Source organism: Nannobrachium achirus, assembly GCF_963921795.1.
Source record: "Nannobrachium achirus genome assembly, chromosome: 11".
NCBI classification, from domain to species: domain Eukaryota; kingdom Metazoa; phylum Chordata; class Actinopteri; order Myctophiformes; family Myctophidae; genus Nannobrachium; species Nannobrachium achirus.
The window spans coordinates 37,769,271-37,794,977 of NC_137820.1; the positions used below are offsets into that span (position 1 = coordinate 37,769,271).

The window sequence follows — 25,707 nt, forward strand, 5'->3', positions numbered from 1 at the left end:
TAGTAATGTTGTTAGGCAGGCCATCGATGTTTATGTTATTAGCTCATGCATGTGAGTGTGGCTATTTTCGACGAGTGAGACTGTATTGATGTATTTTGACTGATTGCCATTTTATTTAGCCTACAGTTTGCTATTTACAGAGGTACAGTTTGAATACAATAACGTAGATAAAAAGGATATAACACTATTAAGCCCTGAGGGCTTGACTTAATTGTTTACATTCAAGAGTCAAGACAGGCCTATAAAACAGCCTACTATAAGAGAAATCATCAATACAAGGAGCAGTGAAAGTATATTAGGTCCACTTGCTTACTGACAGGTGCTCTTGTATGTACAAAAGGGGTCTTTCAACGATTTTCAGCCCATAGCTGAGACAGAGAGAGATGAAGCAGGGGATCTCCCACTACACATTGTATAAAATTCTGTTGCAGATTGAACTTTTTCATGGATAGCTTCAGAGACCTGTTTGACAGCACTATCATCACTCATCAGTGTTGTGTAAACGAATGTTCATCTTCTATTTTTGGCTAAAGAATAGGGGTGCTAGGGTTCAAGTGGTTAATGTAAAAAATACACTATCACAAAAAAAAAGATCCCCTTTAGTATCCCCCTGTTGAAGACCCCTGACAACAAGGTATAGATCAAGCTTGAAATTAACCCTTCCTTCCTTCCTTCTCCTCCTTAGTTTCCACTATAGTGATCCATGGTGACAGTGTGCAGACATGTTGATGGCCTCTGCAGTGAGATCTGTTCTGTCCAAGCTCCTGGCTCCTCTGTGGAGGACAGTAGTGATAGACGAAGAGAAGGAGAATAATTATGTGTTTGGTGCAGGTAAGGTTTCAACTCCTACTACTGCTTATACATAAAACACTCTGCTAAAGCTACAGTATGTGGTAGCAGTGCAGTCCACCTGGTTTAGTTTGTTACCATGCGTGTACCGTTTACATAAGTTTGGAATGTTTTTAAGATAACTTATTCCACATTAGCTTTGGATGGAGTGTGTGTTTGTATGTTGGTTGCTGCTGCTGTTGTGTTACTGTTTCTCTGTTAGGAGGTGCCGTTTTTGTCATACTAGCACTAGAATGGCAGATGATATGATGACAATAATATTACCAAAAGGCAAAAACACATAAAGAGCTAGACCATAACAGGCCTGTAACTCTTGAGAGTGTACAAATAGAACCCATGGGTTCATTTTGTTCCATTTGTACCCTATCAGAGAGTAAGGGGGTCTTTGCAAATACAACATTTGAGAACCACTAAGTCGTAATATGCTGTGTAGTGTCATAGAAAATAAGTGTCATATATATTCTGAAGAAAACCTGGATTGGAGACAAACATTCAGTAATTGGGCATTATGACCAAAATAAGAACATTTAAATTGTGTGTAAACAGAAAATCTCAAATTTGCCACGGACAAGGCCAAGTCTTTGCCATAAACACAACTGCCTGTGTACGGACATGTTGTTGACCCCTGATTCACAGGCATTCTAATGTGTGTGTGTGTGTGTGTGTGTGTGTGTGTGCGCACACGCACTCATTGGATCACCTCTTGCTTTGCATTTATTGAAAGGATCAGCGCTTCAGTCACAGGAAGGTCCTGTGTAACCGTAACATAGATAAATGAAATGCAGATGTGATCCAGTTAGTGGCTGCGGGCCACTTTTTCTCTTTGGATCTACTCTTGCATTCCCTGTGTATTCGCCTCATACATTAAGTGCTGTGACTTGGTGTCAGCGCTTGTATCATATCCATTTGACAGTTCTGGCAGAAAACATGTACAGGTATTTATTTAGTAAAACATCTCCACTTTCCCACGATATTCACACAGACCACATTCTATGTACCTGGCAAAGAGCTAAATGTGAATCTCATGGAGAATTGGATATTTTACTAAATGCATGTTTCCTGTTATCATTTTTAAATGGATAATATGATACCAGATGACCAGAGATGACGCCAAGTCACAGCAATTTATTATAAAAAAAATGGCTCAGGTCTCTGACACGCCAGGTAGTAGAAGTCAATCTTGGCCAATCACGATGAAATATGACAAATCTAACAGAACCGTCTTGATCACATGACTATTGAGATAACGTGTACCGGTTTGTGTGATGTTTGAACAAAATCTGTAGGAGTATATGTGAAAAACCAGGACCACTGGTTCTGCTCCAAGGAGTGTGTGTGTGCATAGTTTTGCGCTGTTCGGTCCAACGGTACCGGAGATTACTGTCCATGGATGGACACACACACGGACTGGGGAGAATACATAGTCTTGACCGTGGCATTGGCCTGGCGGAGACAATTATTGAGTGGGGACAGGGACACCCAGAGCACTGCAAATTACTGTAGAACGTCGCTGAGATGAATCCCTCCTTGAAAATGCATTGCAGCGTCCTATGGCTGTACTGTATATAGAATACATGCTGTGTATGTAATATCAGCCATTTTGTGAATCGTAAGCCTACTTTGTGTGCCTTTTGTGTGTCAGCCACGGAGGAGATCCGCCACCTGCGAGGCAGTGTGGTCACCCAGCTTTGTCTGGACTACGGCATGCTGGACGATGAGATCTACTTCACCGGTGGAGAGGTGCTGGGAGGCACGCCGCTGAAAGTAGGCGATACAGTCAACGGCATCGCCGTACGGAGCAGTGGCAAGGGTGGCTGGAAAGCTCTTCGGGTGAGAATAAGGCCTGTCACAATTATTACATAATCACCAAGTAATCGAAATTATTTTAGATAATTGCAATTTCTTTGCATAATCGTCATAATCGTTTCCATGTTGAAAGATATTCATATTTGAAAAAGATCATGGAAATAGCTGATCTACTAGCTCAAAACACGTCATGATTTGTCTGATTTTGAGCTTGTTGACGGGCTATATTCAATGACAAACACAATTAAATCTTTAATTGCAATAATCTATGTTAAAATTAATCAAATAAAATGTCCTAGTCGTGACAGCCATAGGTGAGAACCATGGTTGTTTCATATTGCATTTTTCTTATACAAGATTTATTGTTTTTGTCAAATGTGGCTTTAAATGAACATCTTTCTTGTGCTCATACGCAGTGACCAACGTCAGGCGGATACATTTTGAGTAAGGTTAAAAATAGAAACAAAGAGACCTTCATCATTGTGTAAACTTTCTTCTTCTTTGATCATTTTAAAGAGAATCATTTCCACGTTTGGCAGATGAGTACAAATGGAATGATGTCTGTAATTTAAGTGACCTGATAACTGAGAAAACCGTTATGTGAATTCTTGTTGTCAGAGTTGGAACATCATCTAACATCAACTGCATCGGTTGTTCCTAAGTTTTTGTTAATATTTTAGTTGATGAGATTCAACTAATAATTTCATTGGCATTCTTTCTCTTTCAGGTGGAAAAGTGTGCAGAGGAATGGGGGACACACGCCGTAGAGGCAGACGGTCTGAAACTGCGCCCTCTCATTGGCACCGTGACACAATATGACGGTAGAGACGGTGGCTACATCAACCAGACCACGTTCTTCCCAAGCAGTGCCCTGCAGGATGGTAAAGATCTGAGTTCAAAGCATACTTATTAACATGCACATAGATGGCGGGTGGCGGGCCAATAGAGCTACTTCAAAGACTCGCCAAGGGAGTACCTTATTTTCTCAAGTTTAATGCCATACAACAGGGGTCTTCAACCTTTTCAGGCCAAGGACCCCTTAGTTGAGAGAGAGATGAAGCAGGGACCCCCACAAACCTTTCATAGATTCCATATAGTTCATTAGAGCATGCCCTGTGCTACATCTGTGCAACATTTAGTGCTTTTAGACTAATAAGCACAAAATGACCATGTTATCTCCCTAACACCCCTGACTAACTTGCAATCTCCCAGAATTGCACCTTTCAGGTTATTATAATTTTTTGTTTTTTTTGCAAGATTTCATATGCATCTTACATTTCCTCCCCTATTTGCCAGGCTATGAGCCAATGAAGGGAGACTGGGTCCAAGCCCAGTATTTCATCAATCCAACCCAGTGGAGCAGCCAGGCTCAATCAGTGGCTCCCTTACGCTACTGCCGTTTAGATCAGGTAATGTCCTTATTTCAGTAAGCTGGGCCAGATGTTCAAATCATTTAACCAGTTATGTCCTGACAGATTCTGCAAATGTCTTTTAAATTCTAACGGTTTTCATATCAATCAAACTGTTTCATATAAAGACCCCCACAATTGTTTAAAAAAAAAAGACGTTGATATTTTAAATTATTTATTTTATTACGGCTAGGGTAGGTACCCTCACAAAAAAACATGCAGTAATCCTGGTCTCTATACTGCCTCCCCCTGGCCAGCCGGGGCGCCTGATGGAGGGGAAAGGAACTAGTTGGAATAACGTGTTCCTTCTACGGGCTACGTCCAACTGGGGAAACTCCAACTATGATGAAGCAAGGCTTTGTTTTACCAAAAAACGTACACATTTGAAACTTGGAGATAAGAGGTTTCTGCCCGACAGTGATGATATTTTAGTGATTATGTTGTGAGGAAAACGTTGAGATAATAGCCATTTTGGTTAATGAGCCAAGTTTTAAATGATACTAAATATTTTTTCAAGTGTCCAAACAAATTCCAAATATTATCAAATCATCTCGCGGCACCCACTTTGAAAACCCCTGGTATAGGGGTTCCTCGTCTAAATGGGTTAAAGGAGTAGTTTACCCAAAAGTGTCTCATTCAATTACACACACCCCATGAAGTCTTGAATTCATGGAGATTTAGTTTTTTGTCGCATTCCTAAGCCAAAAAATGGATGAAAGTAGGATAGAAAATGAGTCATGTTTTTTTAATGGGTGTGTGCCTTGTGCCTGATTCCATCTGTAGGTGCACATCACCAGCATGTATGGCAACAACGGGACGGTAGAAGACAACGTGTTCTTCAGCCTGGACTCTCTGCTGCTGCCCGCTGACTACCGGCCCATGCCAGGGGACCTGGTGAACCTGGTGATCATGGAGAGCAGTCAGTCCTTGTGGAGCTGGAGGGCCCTGTGCATGGCCCCGACCGAACAACGGTACTGTAGCGCAACGAGAGAAGCCTTTCATCTACGGCAGTGGTTCCATATCTATTCATGTTAACTTCTTTGTGTGCAATATGAAGAAGTGTTAAATTCCCGTCTGTGTTGGATTCTGTTGGAAGCTCCCTTTATTCCTCAATGGGCGGTAGTGACAGGGCTCATCCGGTGAAAACTGGAATTACACTCGATGTAAACGGGAAGTAAACAAGGGAGAAATAAAAATGCCATTTGGCCACAGACGGGAATAAAATGCACATTGACTGCAGGGATTGACACTAAGGCTTGCCCACCTGCCCCCGGCAGGTAAAAAAAAAGCTTTTCTTTTTTAAGGTTGCCCGAATGGGCAAGTGCTCATTTGAGAGGGGACACAACCGTCTATAAACACAACACCAGATATCTGTCTAAACACCTGAACATGGCCAGAGCGCTCTGTATTCTGGTCTGTGGAATGTAAAATAATAGCACTGTTTACCTATAATGTGCTGTTTTTACTGTTTCTACACTTAATAATGTAAAATAACTAGTGTGAAACCATAGACATACAGTATTCAATCATAGCTATGTAGATATTTGGATTTGGAAGTATTGAGGTACAATATGACTTTTTTTTTATCACACAGCCCCAGAAAGTAAAGAAATAAGTGTTACATTGAGCGTTAATTAAAATCTTAATACCTATCATTTTATAATGTACGATTTACTTTTCAGGCAAGTGGGCATGACCTTTGGGCAAGTAGAACATGACCTGTACTTGCCCAACGGGCAAGTGTCAATCCCGTACCAAATACATTCTTGATCCAAGGCTATAACAATATCCCGGTTTGACTTAATTTCCCATTCCCAGGTTAGTAATCTACTCTTATCAGGTTGAGATCTTATGATCTAACTATGTGACTTGTGTGCCTTTTCTCTCTCCACAGTGTGAATGGTTTTGCTAAACCTACACCTGAGGCTGACATCCAGAACCTCCTGAAGGATAAAAGGGGACTGGAGGTCACTGCATACGGTAGCTTTGGGACTATGCTACTTGGGGAGAGCGGAAAACTGGTATTCTGGATTCAGTAAGTGTAACCGTTTAATGAAAATGCCTTTCTTTTTCTAGAGTACGCATATATTGTTTTTGTCTTGACAATTTCTAGCTGCATTGACTCCTTCTCACTGGGATTTGTATTTAAGATAGTCAAAGAGACATTGCCCTCAATTCCCTCATACATGTTGAACTTCTGCAAAGTGAGTGACCGCCACAACACTAGAGTGAGTGACCATGAAGTGGTACCACCCACATTTAGAATAAAAATGGGAAAGTTCTCACTACTACTGCTCTGCCACCAAAATATGGAATGTCCTGACAGACACCATCCATTAAAAGCTGTGAATCACTGGTGTCTTTCTAAATTGGCCTGAACAAAAAAACAGACCAAAAGAAGAGATTCATTTATTTTTATATAAATAAAGGCGGTTTTCAGCCAAATCATTCAGATATAAATTATGTAAATAAATTACACTATAAATCAGCGACGACGTGTAAATCTCATGATGAAACGATACAAATTCCCTTACTTTGCACCAAAACAGGAACAAAGGTACAGAGAGCCAAACTCTGACGCACTGCGAGTTTTCCGGCTGGGACTCACAAGAACAGTTCACCTTCGTTGCCTTCAAAGACCCTTCCTCAGCAAAACGGGAAAAGATCAGTGGGGTTCAGGACCCCAAAAAGGCATCCACAAATGGGTCCACTGCTGTGGACAAAGTCAATGGTACCGTAAGGAATGACCTTGAGCCGGAGGAGGAGGGTGTGGTCACTGCTAAGCCCGCTGAAAGGACACAGGAGATGGATGCGGAACTGAAACCAGGGGAGAGGCTGCCAATTTTAGTGAATTGCACTGCCAAGTAAGTGAACTCTTGAATGCACATAGCAGGTAGTAATTTGTCGTAGTGGTTGCATTGCATCAGTAGTGGCTGTATATCACAAGTAGAGCCCACGGATGCCAGATATGTTGGGTCCGATCCCGATCTTTGGGACACCTCCTTGGCCACCGATTATCAATATTTGACAGATATTTTGTGAAAAACTTGGAAAATGTTGAAATCAATTTGACAAACTTTATTATTTAATTCAGGTTTCTATTTGAGAACATTTAACCTTAAGTAAAAAAATAAATACAACCTTTTAATAGACTTTATATTAAACTAAAAAGATATACGTAGCAGTATACAGTGAACGAGTATATATGAAATACACACAAACTGAACCTTTGTTTTATTCAAGCACGAAGACCTGTTCTTTTGGGCTTGTAGACACGCAATTTTAGAAAATAAATGAAGTGTTAAAAATCTGGGGGAAAAAGTCAAATAAGGGACGATTTTTATCGGTACCGATTTTTATCGTTACCGATTTTTAGCTGCGTGCTTGTAGATCTGCTATTTCTTTTTTTAATCTTGTTTCTACGTCAGTGGTGCTCAAACCTTTTCATGTGAAGGACCCCCAAAATGATATGCATTTGGCCACAGACCCCCATCTCAAAATATTTTGTACCAGGCAGGGACCACCCAGAAGTAAAATTTTAGTTACAAATGCTTAAAAAAATACATATATTCAAAAATGTGCACCCATTTTCACGACTTAAAAAAAATAGCAGATCTACAAGCTCGCCGTGAGCTTGTATATCTGCTATTTTTCAATAGTATAAAAATAATTAAGGCCCCTCCACCTTGGACCCTAGTAACTCAGTCCCACTTTCCCCCCTTGTGACGCCCATGACGACTTCTATGTCTTCAGAATCCAGGGGAGTTGTTCCGAGCTGCTGTTGCTGCACTTCTCCTCCTTCACCATCGGGAGGCGCCTGGAGGTCGTGGTGGCCAGCAAAGAGGAGACCTTGCTGCAGCCCAGTGCGCCCTACTATCACCAGCAGCCCTCCCTGTCCGTCCCTGAGGAACCCATGCACGTCATCTCTGTCTCAGCACCTCCTCCTCAAAGGTACCACTATCACCACCAGCCTGGTTGTAGTCTCACTATCACCACCAACCTGGTCTAAAGCAGTGGTTTTCAACCCCTTTTCACATCAAGGTCCGTTATTTATATGGCATTTGAGCCACAGACCACCATTCACTGAGATTTAGCCTTTCAGACCCAAAAGTTAGAATATTTTGTTGTCATTGGATACGATTTTTCTTTCCACAATTCTGTCCACAATGCTGTATTGCTGTGGTACCATAGGAGGAGTATGCATTCTCTAATTGTGTGGACATCTTTTAAATTAAGTTGCAGATGTTTAACAATAATAATTGAACTCTTCAGAGCGTAAAATGACAGGTCCATTTGGTTTCATTTTACGCCTTTGATTGGTCCATTTGGTTACCAACTCCATCATTCAGCTGGGGACCATTTGGAACCCCCTCAAGGACCACTGGTGGCAGTTTTTCCTAGTTTTCAGTAATCAGGATTCATTTTACAATCCTAACCTGAAGTCAGATAATGATACTAGAATGCTTGGCAAGTGCATGGAAAACGATGGGAGAGTGTTGAAGAAATATAGTTGTTCAGCAATTCCGTGTACTGTATAATAACCATTTTGTGATATTGGGGAACATTGCTTTGTTTTAGTGGGAAAGTTCTTTACCTAACCCACAGATAACATAGCTGCATTTCGTCGCTGTCGGGTGGAAACCTTGTACGTCCAAAACTGTTTTGTATTTATCATTTTAAAAACGATTTCAAGTAGCCGATCTACAAGCACACAATGCTATTTTCGCTAGTTTTGTATAACACTTTTGTATGATGAAGTAGGGCTTTAATTTACAAAGAAAATACATACACATTTGAAACTTGGAGATACTGTAAAAGGTTTCTGCCCGACAGTGACGATTATGTCTTGTGTGTCTAACGTTAAGTTGAAAACATGCTCAGAGATCTTTACCTCATCTCCTACCTCCCCCCAGGCTCATTAGCCGGAGGCTGCCTCAGTTTCTGGGCAGCTACTCGGTTCCCCATGCTTTGAGAGAGTGCGTGGACGGCCAGGGGGACGTGCTGGTAGTCCAGCCCTGCCTAGGAGAGGTCAGTTGTTGTAACTCCTAGGGCTGTCACGATTATGACATTTTACATGACGATTAATTGCCTCTCAAATAATTGCGATTATCGATTTAATTGTGTTTTTGTCGTTGACAATTACATTTCTGTTTGGCTTGTAGGCTTTGAAGTTGCACATGGCAGATATGACACATAACCTAAATATACAAAGAAATTACATATTTGAAACTTCATACTTGAAAAAGAACATTGATAGTGGAAATAGCTGATCTTCAAGCTCACAACCCCAAGTTACTCCCACAATAAGCATGGTTCATACTTTGTCCTGCAACTTCGTGGAACACATCACTCAGTGGGTAGAGTATGGCACTAACCAAAATAATGTACAGCAACTAGGCTTTCATTGTGATGACTGGCTAGTTTCACAATTTATAGTGTAACAAAGTATAATACATGCTGGGTTACGTGTTTAATTGACTCATTGTTTTACGTCAGCTGTCAGCCTGAGCCAATCAGCAAGCATAGGAGAAGAGGCGTAGTGGAAATGTGCGACACTGAGAAATGACACGATTCATTAAACACTTTTCTGTTCTAATATGTCATATTGGGTGAACATTTGTCCAAAATAGCTCATTTACAGCTGTTTACAGCAACAAGATGATATAGGGCCTAGTATAGGATTTTCGATGCTATGCTAAGCCCTCCTCTTTGTTTGGTGTCTTTCGAGTATGGGGTGGCAGTGGCTCAGGGGGTAGAGTGGCGGCTTGGAAACCTTAAGGTTCCCAGTTCGATCCCGGGGTTCCCCAGAGTTAATGTCGAAGTGTCCTTGAGAAAGACGCTGAACCCTTAATTGCTCCCGATGAGCAGGTGTGTGCCTTGCATGGCTTCCTCTGCCACCTGTGTATGAATATGTAAGAGTCTCAGAACGTGTGAAAAGCCCTTTTCTTGCATCATGGTATTTTTATATTGTGAAATTGCTACTTCTACTTCCTACTGCTCAGGTCCTGTCTGCCTCCAACATGCGTGAACGTTTCTCAGCCCTGCTGTGGATGGAGGAGCTGAACTCGGTGGCAGAGATGAAGTCTCTCACCATCACCGGAGCCCTCCTCAGGAAGGGATCCGTTTACCTGCACCTGGAGGTGCTGGGATTGGCAGAGGGACGGCCCAACCTCTCCGTAGGTGAGTTTGATGAGACGGGATGGGGCCGGGCAATTCACAGAAAATGTCAAAACCAATATTTTGAAGTAGAACCAATAACTGACTTAATCTTGCTTATGTACTGTAGGCTAATGGAAAGACAAAAATGTGGATCTTAGTTTTTTTTTTTTTCTTTCTTATCAACAAGTCGATACAAACATTTGAATAGATTATACTGACGCTAAAATAAAAATAATGTCAAATATTTTATAAAAAATATTAAGCTTCATATAGTGTATGTGTAATTCAAAAATGACCACACAAAGCGTAACATAATGATAAAATAATAATTTTGGCCATTGTCAGGCTGACTTTGTTTATATCCCTCTTCTATTCTTTTATATGGATTGATATGAAATATTTTCGAAACATTATTTTTATTTTAGCGTCCGTTTTTCAAGAAAAAGTTGACTATAGCTCCTTTAAGACTGAATGTATTGCTGCCGGCCCGGGTCCCAAAGCCAAATGTGGAAAAAAAGTCTTTCTGTTGCTAACTTCATGCATGTTTCAAATGTGAGCCTTGCTGGGTCTACTCTACAGGTGATCGCCTTACACTGAAGAAACCACAGAGTGGTGGAATGCTGCTGGAATACTTTGCCTATGTAACAGAGGTAAGGACATCAGCACTGTCAATACTCAAAACATGAAAATGCTTTTTAAACACATTACAGTAACTCTACAGTCCCTATATTTGGCAAATGTAAAAAAAAGAAGAAAAAAACGTTTCATTTTTTTCTCCCCCTTGCAAATATTTTTACAAACTGTAAGTGTGATTGATTAATCAAGCACTTTTCGACACATGTCAGCACTTTGAACACTGTGATTATTGCGACAGTAGGTCGCAGTTAACTATGAAAACCCTCACATCTTGTCAGTAACGTCAGAGGGTAACGCCCCAATATCTATAGCTGACTTATGACATCACATTGTTGTGACATCACATTTCGTCCTTGTACCTTGTATGCCCATATATGGAGTTCCCATGCCCATATGTGGATATATTGTGTGGGTCTCATGTGGTCTATAACATAAGACATCTATGATGTCAGACGTCAGTCATTTCCATATTTGGGAAAATATTTAGTCCAATGAATTCTGTCCTGTGCGAATTCCGTCCTAAAGGGCAAGGTCACTTTTTGCCCTTAGGCGTCTTACTGATTGTGATTTCATTTTACATTTATGTGATAGTTGTGACTTCAATTATACTATGCCCTCCTCCTTTTCATATCAACTCTTTGCATTAAACAGCTGATCTACAAGTTTACAGCTTGTAAATGAGCTATTTTGGCCAAATGTTCACCTAATATAACATGCCCCAGAACAGAAAAGTGTTTAATGAATTCAGTTTGATACATGACCAGTGCTTTTGTTTTCGTGTGACAGATTCGTGACGAGATAGTGAGTCTGAGAGTCAACCCAGACTTTCAGAGGGACTATCTGGGAGAGCCTTTGGATGTTGAATTCACCTACAACAGGTCAGATAGTGGCAGCTCTTGTATTGTGAGCACAGTACAGTAAATGCGCACTTAACACTGTTTACAGCCTTGTCCACTTTCAACCTGGTGTCCCTATATTGGGTAGGCAGCTGTAATCTGATGTTATTCCATCCATTAACCAGTCGTAGAGGCAAAGATAAGAAATGTCAATGTGTGTCAACTGCATGTACTAAGTAATGAGAAACAAATGTATGCAATATGCACAATTCAACCTGTGACCTTCTATTTAAAATGGAGAAATCCATTATTGCGACCGTCAGGTTGCAGTTACTATCAAAACCTCCACCGGCTGTCAGTCCGTCAGTCTGTCTGTCTGTCTGTCTGTCACGTCACGTCACCCTTTTGCCCTACTCATCTCTGCGACTGTTGCCTGATGGTCGCTTATCTCCCAATTAGGGAGTCTTACTGGTTAAAGTATTTCTCCTTTAAAAAGAAAACTTTTTCAAATTATTATTTAAAAATAATGCCATGGTGACAGGTTTTGAGCTTGTAGATGTTCACTATTTGTCGTTGGACAAAATGCAGTATATTGGAAGTTGGTCCATACCTGTTGTCTAAGATTATTTTCTTTCTCTACCTTTTTGTATGACTAGATTGACTATGAGACGATGTCACCAAGCACTAGAGCAGGCCACGCAATTTGGGCAGAGTAAGTATGGCTTTTATCTGAATTGCTATGTCTATATGTCCACAGTGGTATTCAATAAATCATTGACTTGTTTCTACATTTTGGTGAAGGCAGCTTTTGTCACCGCTGGAGAAGTCTGGTGTTCTCCTTTACCAACCACCAAATGGTTCACTTACCGTGCTTGATCAAATGAAAGATAAAAGGTAATGCTAGTGTCATCCAGGGACCTGCAGAGAATGTTAGAGAGGCAGGGGCTGAAAGCCGACCTCCAAGCTCACAGCGTTGTGAGCTTGGAGGTCGGCTATTTTCGGTGTGTGATACCACACTAAACTAGGCATAATCAAGTTAATACTGGAGATGTGGCATAAGGGCATGGATTTCTACACGGAGAGGGCAAAAACATAAGATGCGGCATTCAAGTTCAGGAGAGTTTGGACAAGGCAATTCTCTTGAATGCTGCCTTCAGGTATAGCAGGGAAAGAAAGAGGTATTTTGCCTTTCTTTAACCATAGTAAAAAATGCATTCATGGTCTGGAGAAGGCACTTTTTACAGACGGATAAAAGGACAGGGGCTCAAGCCCCCTTTGATGTATGCACATGCCTAGTGTCATCATCTCCACAACCCTGTTGTCCAGTTCTGTTTCCCAGCAAGATCGTTCTTCAGAAACTCCAGTGGACAGGATCCTGGATAGAGGCAGATGGAGAAGAGAAAACCACAGAGGACGACCAGGTGAAGAGCCCTATCGCGTTGCAGAAACCTCTTATCTCAATAACTTTGCGTTTTTTTTCAATGCACTACTTGGTCATACTACAGCGTCACACAAAAGCGTCAAAAGTAGCAGATCTGCAAGCTCTTTGAATCCTGAAAAGTAACAGTTTTGGATATAAGGAGGTTTACTTTGACACTATTTAATTTGTCCCACAGTGTTCTATACTTGGTCCAGAGCCGGCAGCAGGACTCAATGGATAATGGGGCCGTCCGTGAGCTTAAAGGAGTACTTCACCCCCAAAATGACTTTTTGTACCCCCATTGATTCCGGATGGGGACCCGAATGCATTTGGGTCCCCATCTGGAATCAATGGGGTAAATTTACTACAATCAATTTTGAATGCGACAAATACAAAAAAGTATCATTGAACTCAAGTCTCCATGGCGCTATAAAAAAAGAAAGTCATTTTGGGGGTGAACTACTTTAGGTTGCGACCACTATGCAAATTAGTGTTTCACCTTTGTTTTCGAGTATTTGCTTTCACTGATGGGGCCGGAGGGTCAGTGTGATGGGGCTCGGCCCCAGCCGCCCCCCTCGTGCCGCCGGGCCTGACTTGGACCTCTCCTTTTTTTTCCTTCTACACCAAAGCTTTTCACCAAAAATATTTGATCTGCAACACAATGCGTGGAGTAGCCAATTTCTGAAGTTGGGACTTAAACGTCTTCCTGGCAAAGTGGAGACACAGTTGAGTGTGCCTCTGTGTAATTTAACTGCAGTTCTTTTTTTCTTTAATCTGAACTGCAGGTTACAACCATGGAAAATGGGCAGAAGGTGTCAAGCATCTCCATCGACATGAAGTCAAAGACAACGCAGACTAAAGGTGGCTGAATTTGGGGAGAGCGTTGCACTGTCCCCTATACATCAGTGGTTCTCGAAGTGGGGTCTGGGGAGGTTCCATTTGGTCCCTTATGTGTCTTTAACTCTTGATAGTCAGGGAATATTATCAGAATAATGTCAAATCTGGGAATAAATTCCTTACCAAGAGATTTATTCACCAATGTGTTTGTAAAGGTTTCTTGTAACACACCTAACAAAGTTTGAAATTCAATTTCCAAGGGGAAAAAATACACAAAAATTAAAATAAATCTGCTTTAAGTACGGTATGTGAAGCATGTGAAGGGTCAAACTAGGTTTTTTTTCACAATGTTACAATTCTGAAGCAAGCATTTGTTCTGCACGAAAAATACTCCTTGGGCTAAAAACCCAGATTATTCCCAGATTGTATTAATATCCCCTGACTATGAGAATGTACAAATGGCACATTTGTGCTCTCTCAGTTAGGGGGGTCCATGAAATTTAAAAAAGTTTGAGGACCATTGCTGTACATAACCAAATAATGGATACGATAACAAAAAGCAGGGTGAAACTTATTGCGTGTTGGTTGGTTGTCTTCCAGGCGGTGGTCTGCCTCCCCCCACACCCAGGGAAGGGCACCTCTTCAACCCCAGCCTCAACCCCTCTCAGAGGGAGGCAGTGAAGAGGATCCTAGCCGGTGAATGCCGGCCCACTCCCTATGTGCTTTTTGGACCACCTGGTACTGGCAAGACCGTCACCCTTATAGAGACCATCCTGCAGGTATTCCACAGCTCAACAACCAGCCACTAGAGGCTGCTGTTGTCGAGTTGACGTGTCACATTACACCAGTGGTTCCCACCTTTTCAGGCCGTGACCCCCAAAATAATCATATATGAACTGGGGACCCCCACCCTTACAAGCACTACTTTGAGTTGGAAGAGTTGAGGCATTACAATTTGTTTAACACAGTCCTATTGTGAAAATAGCTGATCTACATGCTCACAACGCCTCGCGTTGCAAGGCGTTGTGAGCATGTAGATCGGGTATTTTAAACATTTCTGCCTCTAATATTTGACAAATTGGCCAATGTTAAATCTTTCTTTTTAGAGGTATTAGAAAAGGTCTTAATAGTCCTTAAATTGTCACTTTAGAAATGTGCAGATACCCTCTATAGTCTATACACTTAAACTTTATGTTGGTTTGTTAACTGTTGAGAGAGAAAACAATGTTGCTCATTAAGTTAATCATCTGGGGACCCCCCCAAAATAATTTGGCGACCAACCCCCCCCCCCCCCCCTGGTGGTCCCGACCCACAGGTTGAGAACCACTGCATTACACCACCAAAGCCTTCTCACATGTACACACACACTACAGCACAAACCAATCGGATCTCCAATCCAGTCAGTTCTCCAAACCAGTTCTCCACTTCGGTTTAGGGGTGCAATAACAATCAAATTTGTCAAATTGAATATTTAGAAATAATTAATTAATATAAGAAACATAATTAATAATCAGTCCCTATTTTGGGCATGTCATAGGTGAAACGGTTAACACATAGCCAATCTACAAGCTTGCAACACTTCGCAATGTGGCATTTTTTAATTTTCTTTAGGATCTGCTATTTTCACAATTTTCACATGGCACTGTTGCTTTGTTCAGGGCCCCAGGAAGAGTAGAGGCTCATTCATGTCTCTAAAAGGGATCCTTTAATAAACATAAACACATAAAATAACAGTTAAGTGGTCAATCGATTCTTTGGATATAAATATTTTAGATTATTCGATTAATCGCAAAAGTAATCGATCGAATAATTGCTAAGAAGTTGCCGCCCTACTTCAGTTCACACCGTTTGTATTATTTCGTTTTGCCCTTGAAGTTCCCCTATATTCAGTATTTGAACAATCTCACCTGTGAGTGATTGTCTACTGTTGTTTCCCATCCTTCCAGGTGTACCACTTTGTTCCCAGCAGCCGTCTGCTGGTGTGCACCCCCTCCAACAGCGCTGCCGACCTCATCTGCATACGTCTGCACAACAGTGGCTTCCTGCATGCCGCCAGCTTGGCTCGCATCAACGCCACCCATAGGCAGGAAGAGGTACTACACATTTCAGTTCATCTCATTGGGCCCTGTTGTTACTGAAACATAACATTATGGCTGCGTTCGGAAATGCGCACTCAACGCACTGGTGTGCCATGTTGTCGTTCGTTTATTCAGTGCACTTGGTGGGATGTCGTTCGGAAATCCAGTGCGCTGCACACCGGGTGTGCTGAGTGCACGCACTGAACGACTCTACTCAGAAGATGGGGTTTGACAGTGTGGTGCATCAGTGCGGTGTTTTGATTGGTTGGTTTTCATGGCCGTGTCTCGCGCTTCTCAGCTGTGAATAATGGCATAGGAAATTATAACAAAATGCACCATGTGCTGCTTTATTGGTCCTTTGGGCAACGTGTAAACTAACAGCAGGTAGGCCAATGTATGAATTAAATTACCTATCAATAGCAATGTTACGTTAGCAACTGCTGCTTTTAAGAAAGTTTTCCGACTGAAAAAGCGCACAGCTGCCTCTTAACTGGTCGTTCGTAAATAAACCACACTGAATGCACTCTACAACGTCACCGCCCACTGCACTATCTACACTGTGCGCACACTCAATGCGCATTTCCGAATGCACCCTTTAAATCCTTGATTGAGATAAAAAATTACAAAATCTTATTCAGATATTTGTAATAACTCTAAGCATGTTCTTAAAGGAGTAGTTCACCCAAACAATAACTTATTTTCTATCAATTACACAATCCCATGAAGCCTTGAATTCATACATTGTTTTTGTTGCTTAAGTCAATAATTTGAAGTCGTAAATATGTGAATAATATGTGGATGAAATCAAGTTTGTGAAGTGGTAAATATGGGAATGAAATCAAATGTGTGTAATGGTAAACAATGAATGAAATCAAAGATGCGCACTCACTCTTGTCCATCCTCCTCCTCCTCCTCAGGCGATCCCAGAGGTTCTGAGGCAGTACTCCAGGGCAGGGGAGGACATCCGCCACGCTGCTTTCCACAGGATCGTGGTCAGCACCTGTTCCAGTGCCGGCATGCTGCATCACATAGGACTCCAGTAAGACCAGGAGCGTGTCCAAGATTCAACAACCCCAGACATTTTAATGTATTTAGCCGTGCACCCCATCATTATTTCGTGCCAGCCAGAGACCCCCTCTCCATATAAGATTGTCTTAAAATGTTTCAACAAATAAGATTGTCAAATCTTTTCAAGATCTTTAGAATATGGCAGAGCTGTCAAATCTTTTCAAGATCTTTAGAATATGGCAGAAGCTAGTAGAGGCTATTTTCAAATAGCCGATAGGGTCAAGGTTTTTTTTTTTTTTTTTGCTGTATAGAGGGTATGCGCGTGACATCACTGTTGCTGGAAGTTATGTGGGAACACGCCTACTGAGTGGCAAAACACTAATTTCTGCCATTGACAGTCCATACATCCAAACAGAAAGTCATATCTGATTGAATTAAACAAAGTTAACTCACCAACATTGTGGCTGTACTGAAAGCTTGAATTATCCTCTTTCTATCTGCAAAGTTTTTGTTTCATAACAATCCACCATAGGCATGTTATGAGCTACTTTCTGTCAAGACATTCTGTGCAGGATTTTATTTTTCCAGGTGTCAGAGTTTGGAAGCACTCGTTTTCTACAACACAACATCCTGCTGCCTCCTGCATTATGTGCAAATTAGAAACAGGTGGTATGCAGGGCTGTTGAGTGATTTGCAACTACCACTTCCAAACTCCAATGCTCCATGCTGCTCAATGTTTTGCCACTCAGTCTAGATTAGGGGGGCGGGTCCCAGTGGACGTGCATACCCTCTATAAACTTATTTCGCTGGGGTCCAGACACCACTGTAAGAATGACTGTCCTCAATCACAAACATTAGAAGCAACCAATATTTGCATAGGTCAAACTCCCGTTGGGTCGAACAGCGTCGGCAGGTTAGATAATCACCCTTTAGCGTCGGCAGGTTAGATAATCACCCGTGTTACGGTTACTGAGGTTAGGGTTAGGGTTCGGGTTAGGCATAGGCATAGTTTTACTGAGGTTAGGATTAGGGTTTGGGTTAGAGTTTGGTGGTCGATCCAAAGGGTGTTCGACCTAATGACATGTTACCATTTGCGAGAGCCAAATTGCACCCTTATTGATATAAGTAACTGGCATTCTTCATGTACAATTAACCAGCACCAGGTCTGTAGATATAAGGGCAACATTCATTCTAAACCCTGTCTGTGTTTCCCACAGTTTGGGCCATTTCACTCATGTGATGGTGGATGAAGCCGGCCAGGCCACGGAGCCTGAGGCACTGATCCCCATAAGCCTCGTGTCGGAGAGAAATGGCCAGGTTGGAGCTAGTTTTTAACATGCTTTCCCTCTCTCTCTCTCTCTCTGTGTCTCTCTCTGTTTCTGTCTCTCTTCAGCTTTTTCCTTTTCAACTGTCAACCTCAAAGGGATCTAACTCTAGTTATTACATTCACCTCACACCCTCACACTGTCCATTATTTTATCTTCCTCTCATCACTTATTATGTATTTCTCTCTCTGGCCCTAGATGTGTCCTGATGTAACACGAGCGTGGCTGAGCCTTCTCGTCCTGGTGTTTGTGCACAGTGATTTGTTAGCCTGTTAGTTTGTGCCATGACGGTCTGAGTCTTCTCGACCTAGCTCTGATGTCAAACCTGTGTGTTAACACGAGCGGGGCTGAGCCTTCTCATCCCGGTGTTGGCACACATTGATTTGTTAGCCTTTGTCTATATGTACGTGTCTGTGTCCCCTTCCCACATTGGCTGAGCTTCGCAGGACGTTAATGAAATGAACTCATAAATAGCACTGCTCACTTTTTTTTCCTTTTTTTTTTTTATGTATAATCAATTTAGAAATGGACTAGTTGTATTAAATGTTGCACCCCCCTCTCTCTCTCTCCACTGTTTGCAGATAGTCCTGGCCGGGGACCCCCGTCAGCTGGGTCCCGTGGTGAAGTCCAAGCAGGCTCTGGCCTTTGGCCTGGGAGTGTCCCTGTTGGAGAGGCTGATGACCAGTCCACTGTACACCAGAGAGAGCTGGGGCTACAACCCTAAGCTGGTCAGCAGCACAGCACACACATAACATATTTTGTTGCGTTTAACAAGACATTCTTGAACTCAAACAATAGAATATGCTCGAACATGGGTGTTTCAGGATACAGATCACGGATACAGGAAGTATCGCCTCCTTCATTTATGGCGACTGCCAATTATCAGACACTGAACAGAATTTATCCAATGCCTTATCTGCTCTTGACCTGGGCATTCCTGCAATCTGGAGGCCATAAAACAGATTTATGGACATTACTGAGGCTGCCAAACACGAACACAAGCAATTTGCTACATAATGGTATCCTTAACGCGTTGGTACTTGGTAGCATCTTGGTAAGGAATGCCTCTTCCAGACTGTCGTCGAACGTACATGCCAATTCCAAAATGGGCGCACACACACACACACACACACACACACACACACACACACGCACGCCAGTTGGTCCACTTTCATCACCCATCTTCTCCCATCTAGGACAACATTTCATACGTACATCCCAGACTCTTCTCACTTCTGGCTCCCAAACTGTGGAATGAAGAGATTTCAGTGTTTCAACGTACAGATTATAGATTGTTTTTTGTTATTCTACTGTTAGACTGATGATAGTTTATTGGTTTTCCCATGATCCTAGATTACTATTTCTATGCATTTGATGTATTACCTTGTGCTGTCCTTACTCATTGTAAATCGCTCTGAATTAAGAATGTCTACTACTTCCAAGTTTTCAGGCCAAGGACCCCTTAGTTGAGAGAGAGAGATGAAGCAGGGACCCCCACTACCTTATCATAGATTCCATTTAGTTTAATTGTTTGACAGCATGATCATCAGTGTATTTTGGATTCATGTAAATTTGTGTTTTCAGATATTTAACCACTTGACACTCTGTACTTAGTCTGCTCTTTTTCCCCTCTACACCAAAGCTCTTTGCCAAAAATAGCCGATCTACAAACTTGTAGATCTGCTATTTTTGGCTAACATTCTCAGAATATGGACTCTAGGGTTCAAGTGGTTAATGTAAAAAAGGAGAAAAAAGTTTCTATCACTCAAAGTTTCTGAGGACCCCCTGTACTAACTCTGGGGGTCCCGGACCCCCTGTTGAAGACCCCTGGTCTACTAAATGCCTAAATTGTAAATTGTTCTGATGAAATGCATTCTCCTCACTCCACCAGGTGACCAAGCTGATCGACAACTACCGTTCCCACGAAGCCTTGCTGACTCTCCCCTCCAGGCTGTTCTACCACGGGGAGCTGGTCATGAGGGCCTCCAGGGCCACGGTGGACTCTCTGCTGCAGTGGAAGAGCCTGCCTCACTGGGGCTTCCCACTGCTCTTCCATGGGCTCAGGGTGAGGAGAGGATGGATTGATTGACTGGATATTTTATCAGACAGAAATGTAAAACAGCACGAGTACAGTCAAACACTTGGGCTAAAACACAAAAATAAATAAGTCTTTGCTGTATTGTTTCTGTTGGGGTCCTATGTATTCAATTCACCAACATGTAAAAAATAACACAAAGAATGCGCAATATCATCACACATAACGCTATATGTACAGACGGTTGCTCGGGAGATAATAATAATGCATTTGAAGCTGCACTATGGGACTTTCCTCTTCTACCCTGGATTTGAACCTGGTTTCATGCACAAGGGCTGACATGTTTTACCATTGAGCTGATAGAGGCTGTCTGCTGGCTCAGGGGATTAATTGATTCTTGGCCATTAGGTCAAATCTCGTGTCAGATCCTGTGTCTATAGGTGGGACATGACCCCCTCTCTCCATCTTCCATCTCTCCAGCGGCAGTATGTAGAACAGTAGAAATAATACTCTAAAATAGGGGTGGGAAACTTTGATGATAGAGACGGCCACTATATTTTCACACTCACTCCAGAAGACCACAAAAACATGTTTGGAATAGTAACAGCTGAAATAATATATCAGTATTTCCATATTAACCTGCAGGCCGCATTAAGTGAAGGTGGGGGCCACATGTATGAACTAAAATAAAATCTTACATATTGTGTCGGAAACACTGTTAGTGTGGGGTGGACGGATAGAAAGTGTTTTTTTGTTTTGTCTCTCCTGAAATCCTTATAAATATGAGTTGGACAATTGTGTTCTGTGTCTGTTCTCCACCGCATGCAGGGCACAGAGATGAGGGAGGGTAACAACCCGTCCTGGTTCAACCCGGGAGAGGCTGTCCAGGTCATGCGCTACTGCTGCCAGCTGGCTAAGAAGCTGTACAACCCCGTGGATGCCTCTGACATAGGAGTCATCGCCCCCTACAGGAAACAGGTACAACAATAGGAACACCGGCACTGTGAAAAAAGATAACTTCCAGGGAAAGTCCCACCTTTCTAAGCACTCTCTGCCTCATGTCTTGCCCAGGCTTTTCTCTTCGCAGATAGTAAGCCTGGCTACGTGAGGTTAACCACCACTGTAGTATGTCAAAGTAGGGCATTCATTTTAAACTAATTTGAAATATGGGGGTAAGCCTACCCGACATGTATTCTATCAATAAGTATAAATGTGCAGTCTTCTCACACTTGATTCTATTGTCAAGAAGCAATGTGTTTCTCTGTCTCTCAGTCGGAGAAGATCCGTCTGCTGCTGGGCAAGGTGGGCTTGTCGGACATCAAGGTGGGCTCTGTGGAGGAGTTCCAGGGACAGGAGTTCCTGGTCATCATCCTGAGCACCGTAAGTCACTGCTTTCATGTCAAGGACCCCCACATTGATATGTGTTTGGCCCACGGACCCCCGTCTGAAGACCCAAGTTTCTCAGAGTTATTAATTAATTAACTTATCATATTTATAAAATTCATTAAATAATAATCGCCGAAAAGTGCCGAAGTGCCAAAAATAAAGTGCTTCCTTTCTGTGCCGGAAACGAGATTCAGATCTGCACCCATTCAAAAGATTGCAGACAAACCCAGTTTTCTGTTTCTAGGTCCTGTCACATTTCTTGTTAGTTTGTCTGCTTATAGCGTGCTAACGTTTGGTCGCACTAGCATGAATCCTTTTGTGATCGTCCTTGTATGGCATCGTACACGCGCAAAAAGCGCGATCACATAAAAAGGTAGGGAAATCTTATTTTATTGCGGCAGCCAAAAAAAGGCTAAACTGAATTAATGAATTAGTACCTGCCAGTGAATGTGTTAATATCAATGCTTTGATATCGATATTATTTGTGTTACGATGAGATAACAGTGAGACACTTATGTAACACTGACTGTTATGGACACTTTTTACACTATTTGGTTCTTAACCTCCGTTTACAATTGCTCTGTATTGTTGCTTCGTTTTTTCGCTGTATGCAACTTTTAACCTGTGTCTTTGTAACCTTAACTGCTGTACCGCCTCCGGGCGACTGATTTTCCCTCGTGGGATAATACATGTATATATCAATCTATCTGATGTATTGAAATTTGAAAGAAATTTCAAAATTAATACAAGTAACGGACCTACAAGATCACATTGAATCATATTCTGACACATTGAGAATATGTAGACCTACTATTTTTACAACTTTGAAATGGAGCTTTGTTGTTTTGTTTTTTTAATGAATGAGCAGTCAAAAGTGTGAGTGTATTGCAGTGAAAAGAGTGAAAGTCTTAAGTAAAACAAACAAATAATAAAGAATACTAAAGTAAAGTACAGATACTTAAAATTAGCTTGTTTTACTTTCTACCACTGTGTGTGAAATTATGAATATGATCACAAGACCATTGGATTCTGACATGCTGTCTCTGGCTCCACCTAGTGGATTTGATGATAATTGCAATCTGAGTCTCCTGCCACTGTAATTAGACTGTATATCATGGCCAGATTGCTGCACCGATGGATTTACTTACTGAAGAGAACCTTTCATATCAGAAAAGTTGAATAACCATTGGATTAAGCTTGTTCGACAGAGTCTGGATGTGTGCATTTGTCACGGTATTATAGGCCTAGTTGAACAATGTCATCAAAATGATTCATCGTTCGATTCATTCGTCTTTTTGTGAATGTTGGAACTTGTGTTACGACCTACAGTTCATGCATACCTTTTAATACTTTGGTTTCACAGCGTTTAGGTATAATGAAAGATTTTCCATAATGAAACCTTGTGAGCATACAATGGATTCTGCAGAGCATGAACAGCTATTGTCCATTTAAAAAAAACATTGGCAAACATTGTGATTTCAGAAATGTTTAAATTTAGACATGTAAAATGTTCTCACTTGGTAACCCATTTCACTTGAGACATATTCCTTTTGTTGTCCCATCAACATGTAGGTGCGCTCCAACGAGTCGTTGCCCGGTAACGACATGCAGAGTGTCCTTGGCTTTCTAGCCAACCCCAAGCGCTTCAACGTGGCCATCACTCGGCCCAAAGCCCTGCTCATCATCATTGGAAACCCCCACGTTCTCATTAGGGTAAGTGACCACGGGATGCCCTCTGTCTTTGGTATTTCTTCAAAATAAAGCGTAAGTGAACGGCGACTCTATAGCACATGGAATTTTCAAAACAATGGCAGCCCATGTAGTCCAAGTAGTTCATCCCAAACAATAGTTTATCATAAGATGTAAACATGCTCACCTAACCAATCAGAAAATGTGAACAAATCAGATGCATCGCATGTCTGAATTCAACGCTGAGGCTGATGTTGGTCAATAAGTCACTATGGCGCGTATACACTTGCACATTGATGTGTCGTGTCCGGTTTTAGGGGCGCGATATTTGGTCACCCTAGACTACACCTAACCTCATATCCACATCCACCTGCGCAAAACAGTGGGGGAAAGGGAGTCCGAAGCGACCACGCTGCTCAATTCTCTTGAGAAGATGCCCCGATGCAACTAGTACATCATGTTATATATAACATTGTTATTTTTGCCTTTGGTTTGCCCTCAGGATCCGTGCTTCAGAGCTCTGCTGCAGTACTGCTATGACAACAGGGCCTTCATGGGCTGTGATCCTCCTGCCTTTCTAAGGGAGTCACACAGTCGCAGGTACTGAGTTGGAAGACTTTCATTTTGCTCTAAATCAGTGGTTTAAAGCAGTGGTTCTCAAATTTTTCAGGCCGTGACCCCCAAAATAATCATATTTTAACTGGGGACCCCCCACCCTGACAAGAGTTGAGGCATTACATTTTGTATAACATGGATCTATTTTGAAAATAGCCGATCTACATGCTCACAACACCTCGCATTGCGCGGCGTTGTGAGCATGTAGATCGGCTATTTTCACAATTTCCACCTCTAACATTTGACAATTTGGCCAATGTTTAATTTGTCATTTTAGAGGTATTAAAAAGTCCTTAAATCCGTTGAATGCAATGCTATTCAAATAATGAATCCCCTTATGCAAGGTGAAGCTGTATTTTATTTCCTTTACATTCAGATTGTTTTCAATCCCAAATACAATGCTGTTATTATTGGCTCCTTTCATGCACCTGCTTGTCAAAAAACTAAAAAATCACGGTATGCGTTTTCACTTAAAATTTCGGACGCCAAAACTTCCGGCATACAAATAGTGCCTGTTTTCACATGGCGTGAATTTCAAAATAGCCGTAACTTTTGAAAAAACGTACTGAACTTTAGCTCTGTGTAAGGGCTTTAAGACCTGAGGACGATTTCTAAATCAGTGGTTCTCAAACGTTTTGTGCCCAAGGACCCCCAAAATAATGTGTCTGCCACGAACCCCCATCTGAAAATGTTCTGTGTCAGGGCCTCCCCCAGAAGCAAAGATTTGTTTAAAAGAAAATCTAAATTATTCCATTAATTTCCAAACACTTGAAAAAAGAAGAAGAAAAAAAAAAGTAGCAGATGTACAAGCTTGCAGCACCAAGTGAGCTTGTAGGTCTGCTATTTTTGACAACCACTGTTATAAATCATAATTATTTTTTTAAACTTAAATCTAAAATTAATTGTCCCAGTCTTAATGGTTTTTAAAAAATAAAATAAAAAAACGTTTGGGTGAAAATAAATAAATGTATAATACAAATATATTATATGAAATATTTATACTGTATAGATTTGAAATGTTTTGGGTTAATGTGGGTAACCCATTAAAACCAGGAAAGTATAATTCGTTTTATTTTTGCATTAGTTTTTCAAGATACACAAGCTCACAGCGAGCTTATACGTCTGCTATTTAAACATTTTTGAAAAATCTTTGTAGAAAGGGCCTCAGTTCTTATCTTAATGGGTTCTCAACCTGTGGGTCGGGTCCCCAAATAATTTTGTGGGGTCCCCAGATGTTTAGCTAAATGACAACTGTTTTCCCTCTCAACAGTAAACAACATAAAGTTTAAGTCTGTTGAGGGTATCTGCACATTTCTAAAGTGACAATTTAAGCACTTTTTAACTCTTTGTGTGCCAGCGCCCTCTAGGGGCCAAAGAATGCCAGCGCATCTCTCATAGGCGAGCGCTTTAGCTTCCAGGACTTCAGCTTCCAGGACCTGACGTGCTCACGTTGATGCACGGCATGGGAATGTCCCGGATGAAGATGCTAACAGAATGGCTATTCCCATTTTGTCATCTAAAAGATCATTTTTGGGCGATTTCGCCGTAAATAAACCTCGCGCCGCTTTCCTAAAACACAAAAAAGAGATATAAGCCTTTAAAGATGCGGTCGTTCATTG

At 41.7% G+C, this 25,707-nt stretch overlaps 1 protein-coding gene across 1 annotated transcript; it reads left to right on the forward strand.

The window, feature by feature from the left end:
- Positions 1-722: 722 nt before the first annotated feature.
- Positions 723-24,080, forward strand: mov10l1 (Mov10 like RNA helicase 1; the record flags this gene model as incomplete). Its single annotated transcript, XM_080737059.1, has 24 exons — positions 723-831; positions 2,492-2,679; positions 3,383-3,536; positions 3,952-4,064; positions 4,848-5,035; positions 5,959-6,099; positions 6,614-6,928; positions 7,818-8,015; positions 8,978-9,092; positions 10,067-10,244; positions 10,803-10,873; positions 11,646-11,737; positions 13,035-13,116; positions 13,901-13,976; positions 14,553-14,731; positions 15,899-16,045; positions 16,948-17,069; positions 18,256-18,355; positions 18,945-19,091; positions 20,255-20,428; positions 21,227-21,376; positions 21,671-21,778; positions 23,357-23,497; positions 23,976-24,080. The coding sequence occupies 24 exons, from the start codon at positions 723-725 to the stop codon at positions 24,078-24,080; spliced, it is 3,393 nt and encodes a 1,130-aa protein (XP_080593185.1).
- Between the last annotated feature and the right edge of the window lie 1,627 nt (positions 24,081-25,707).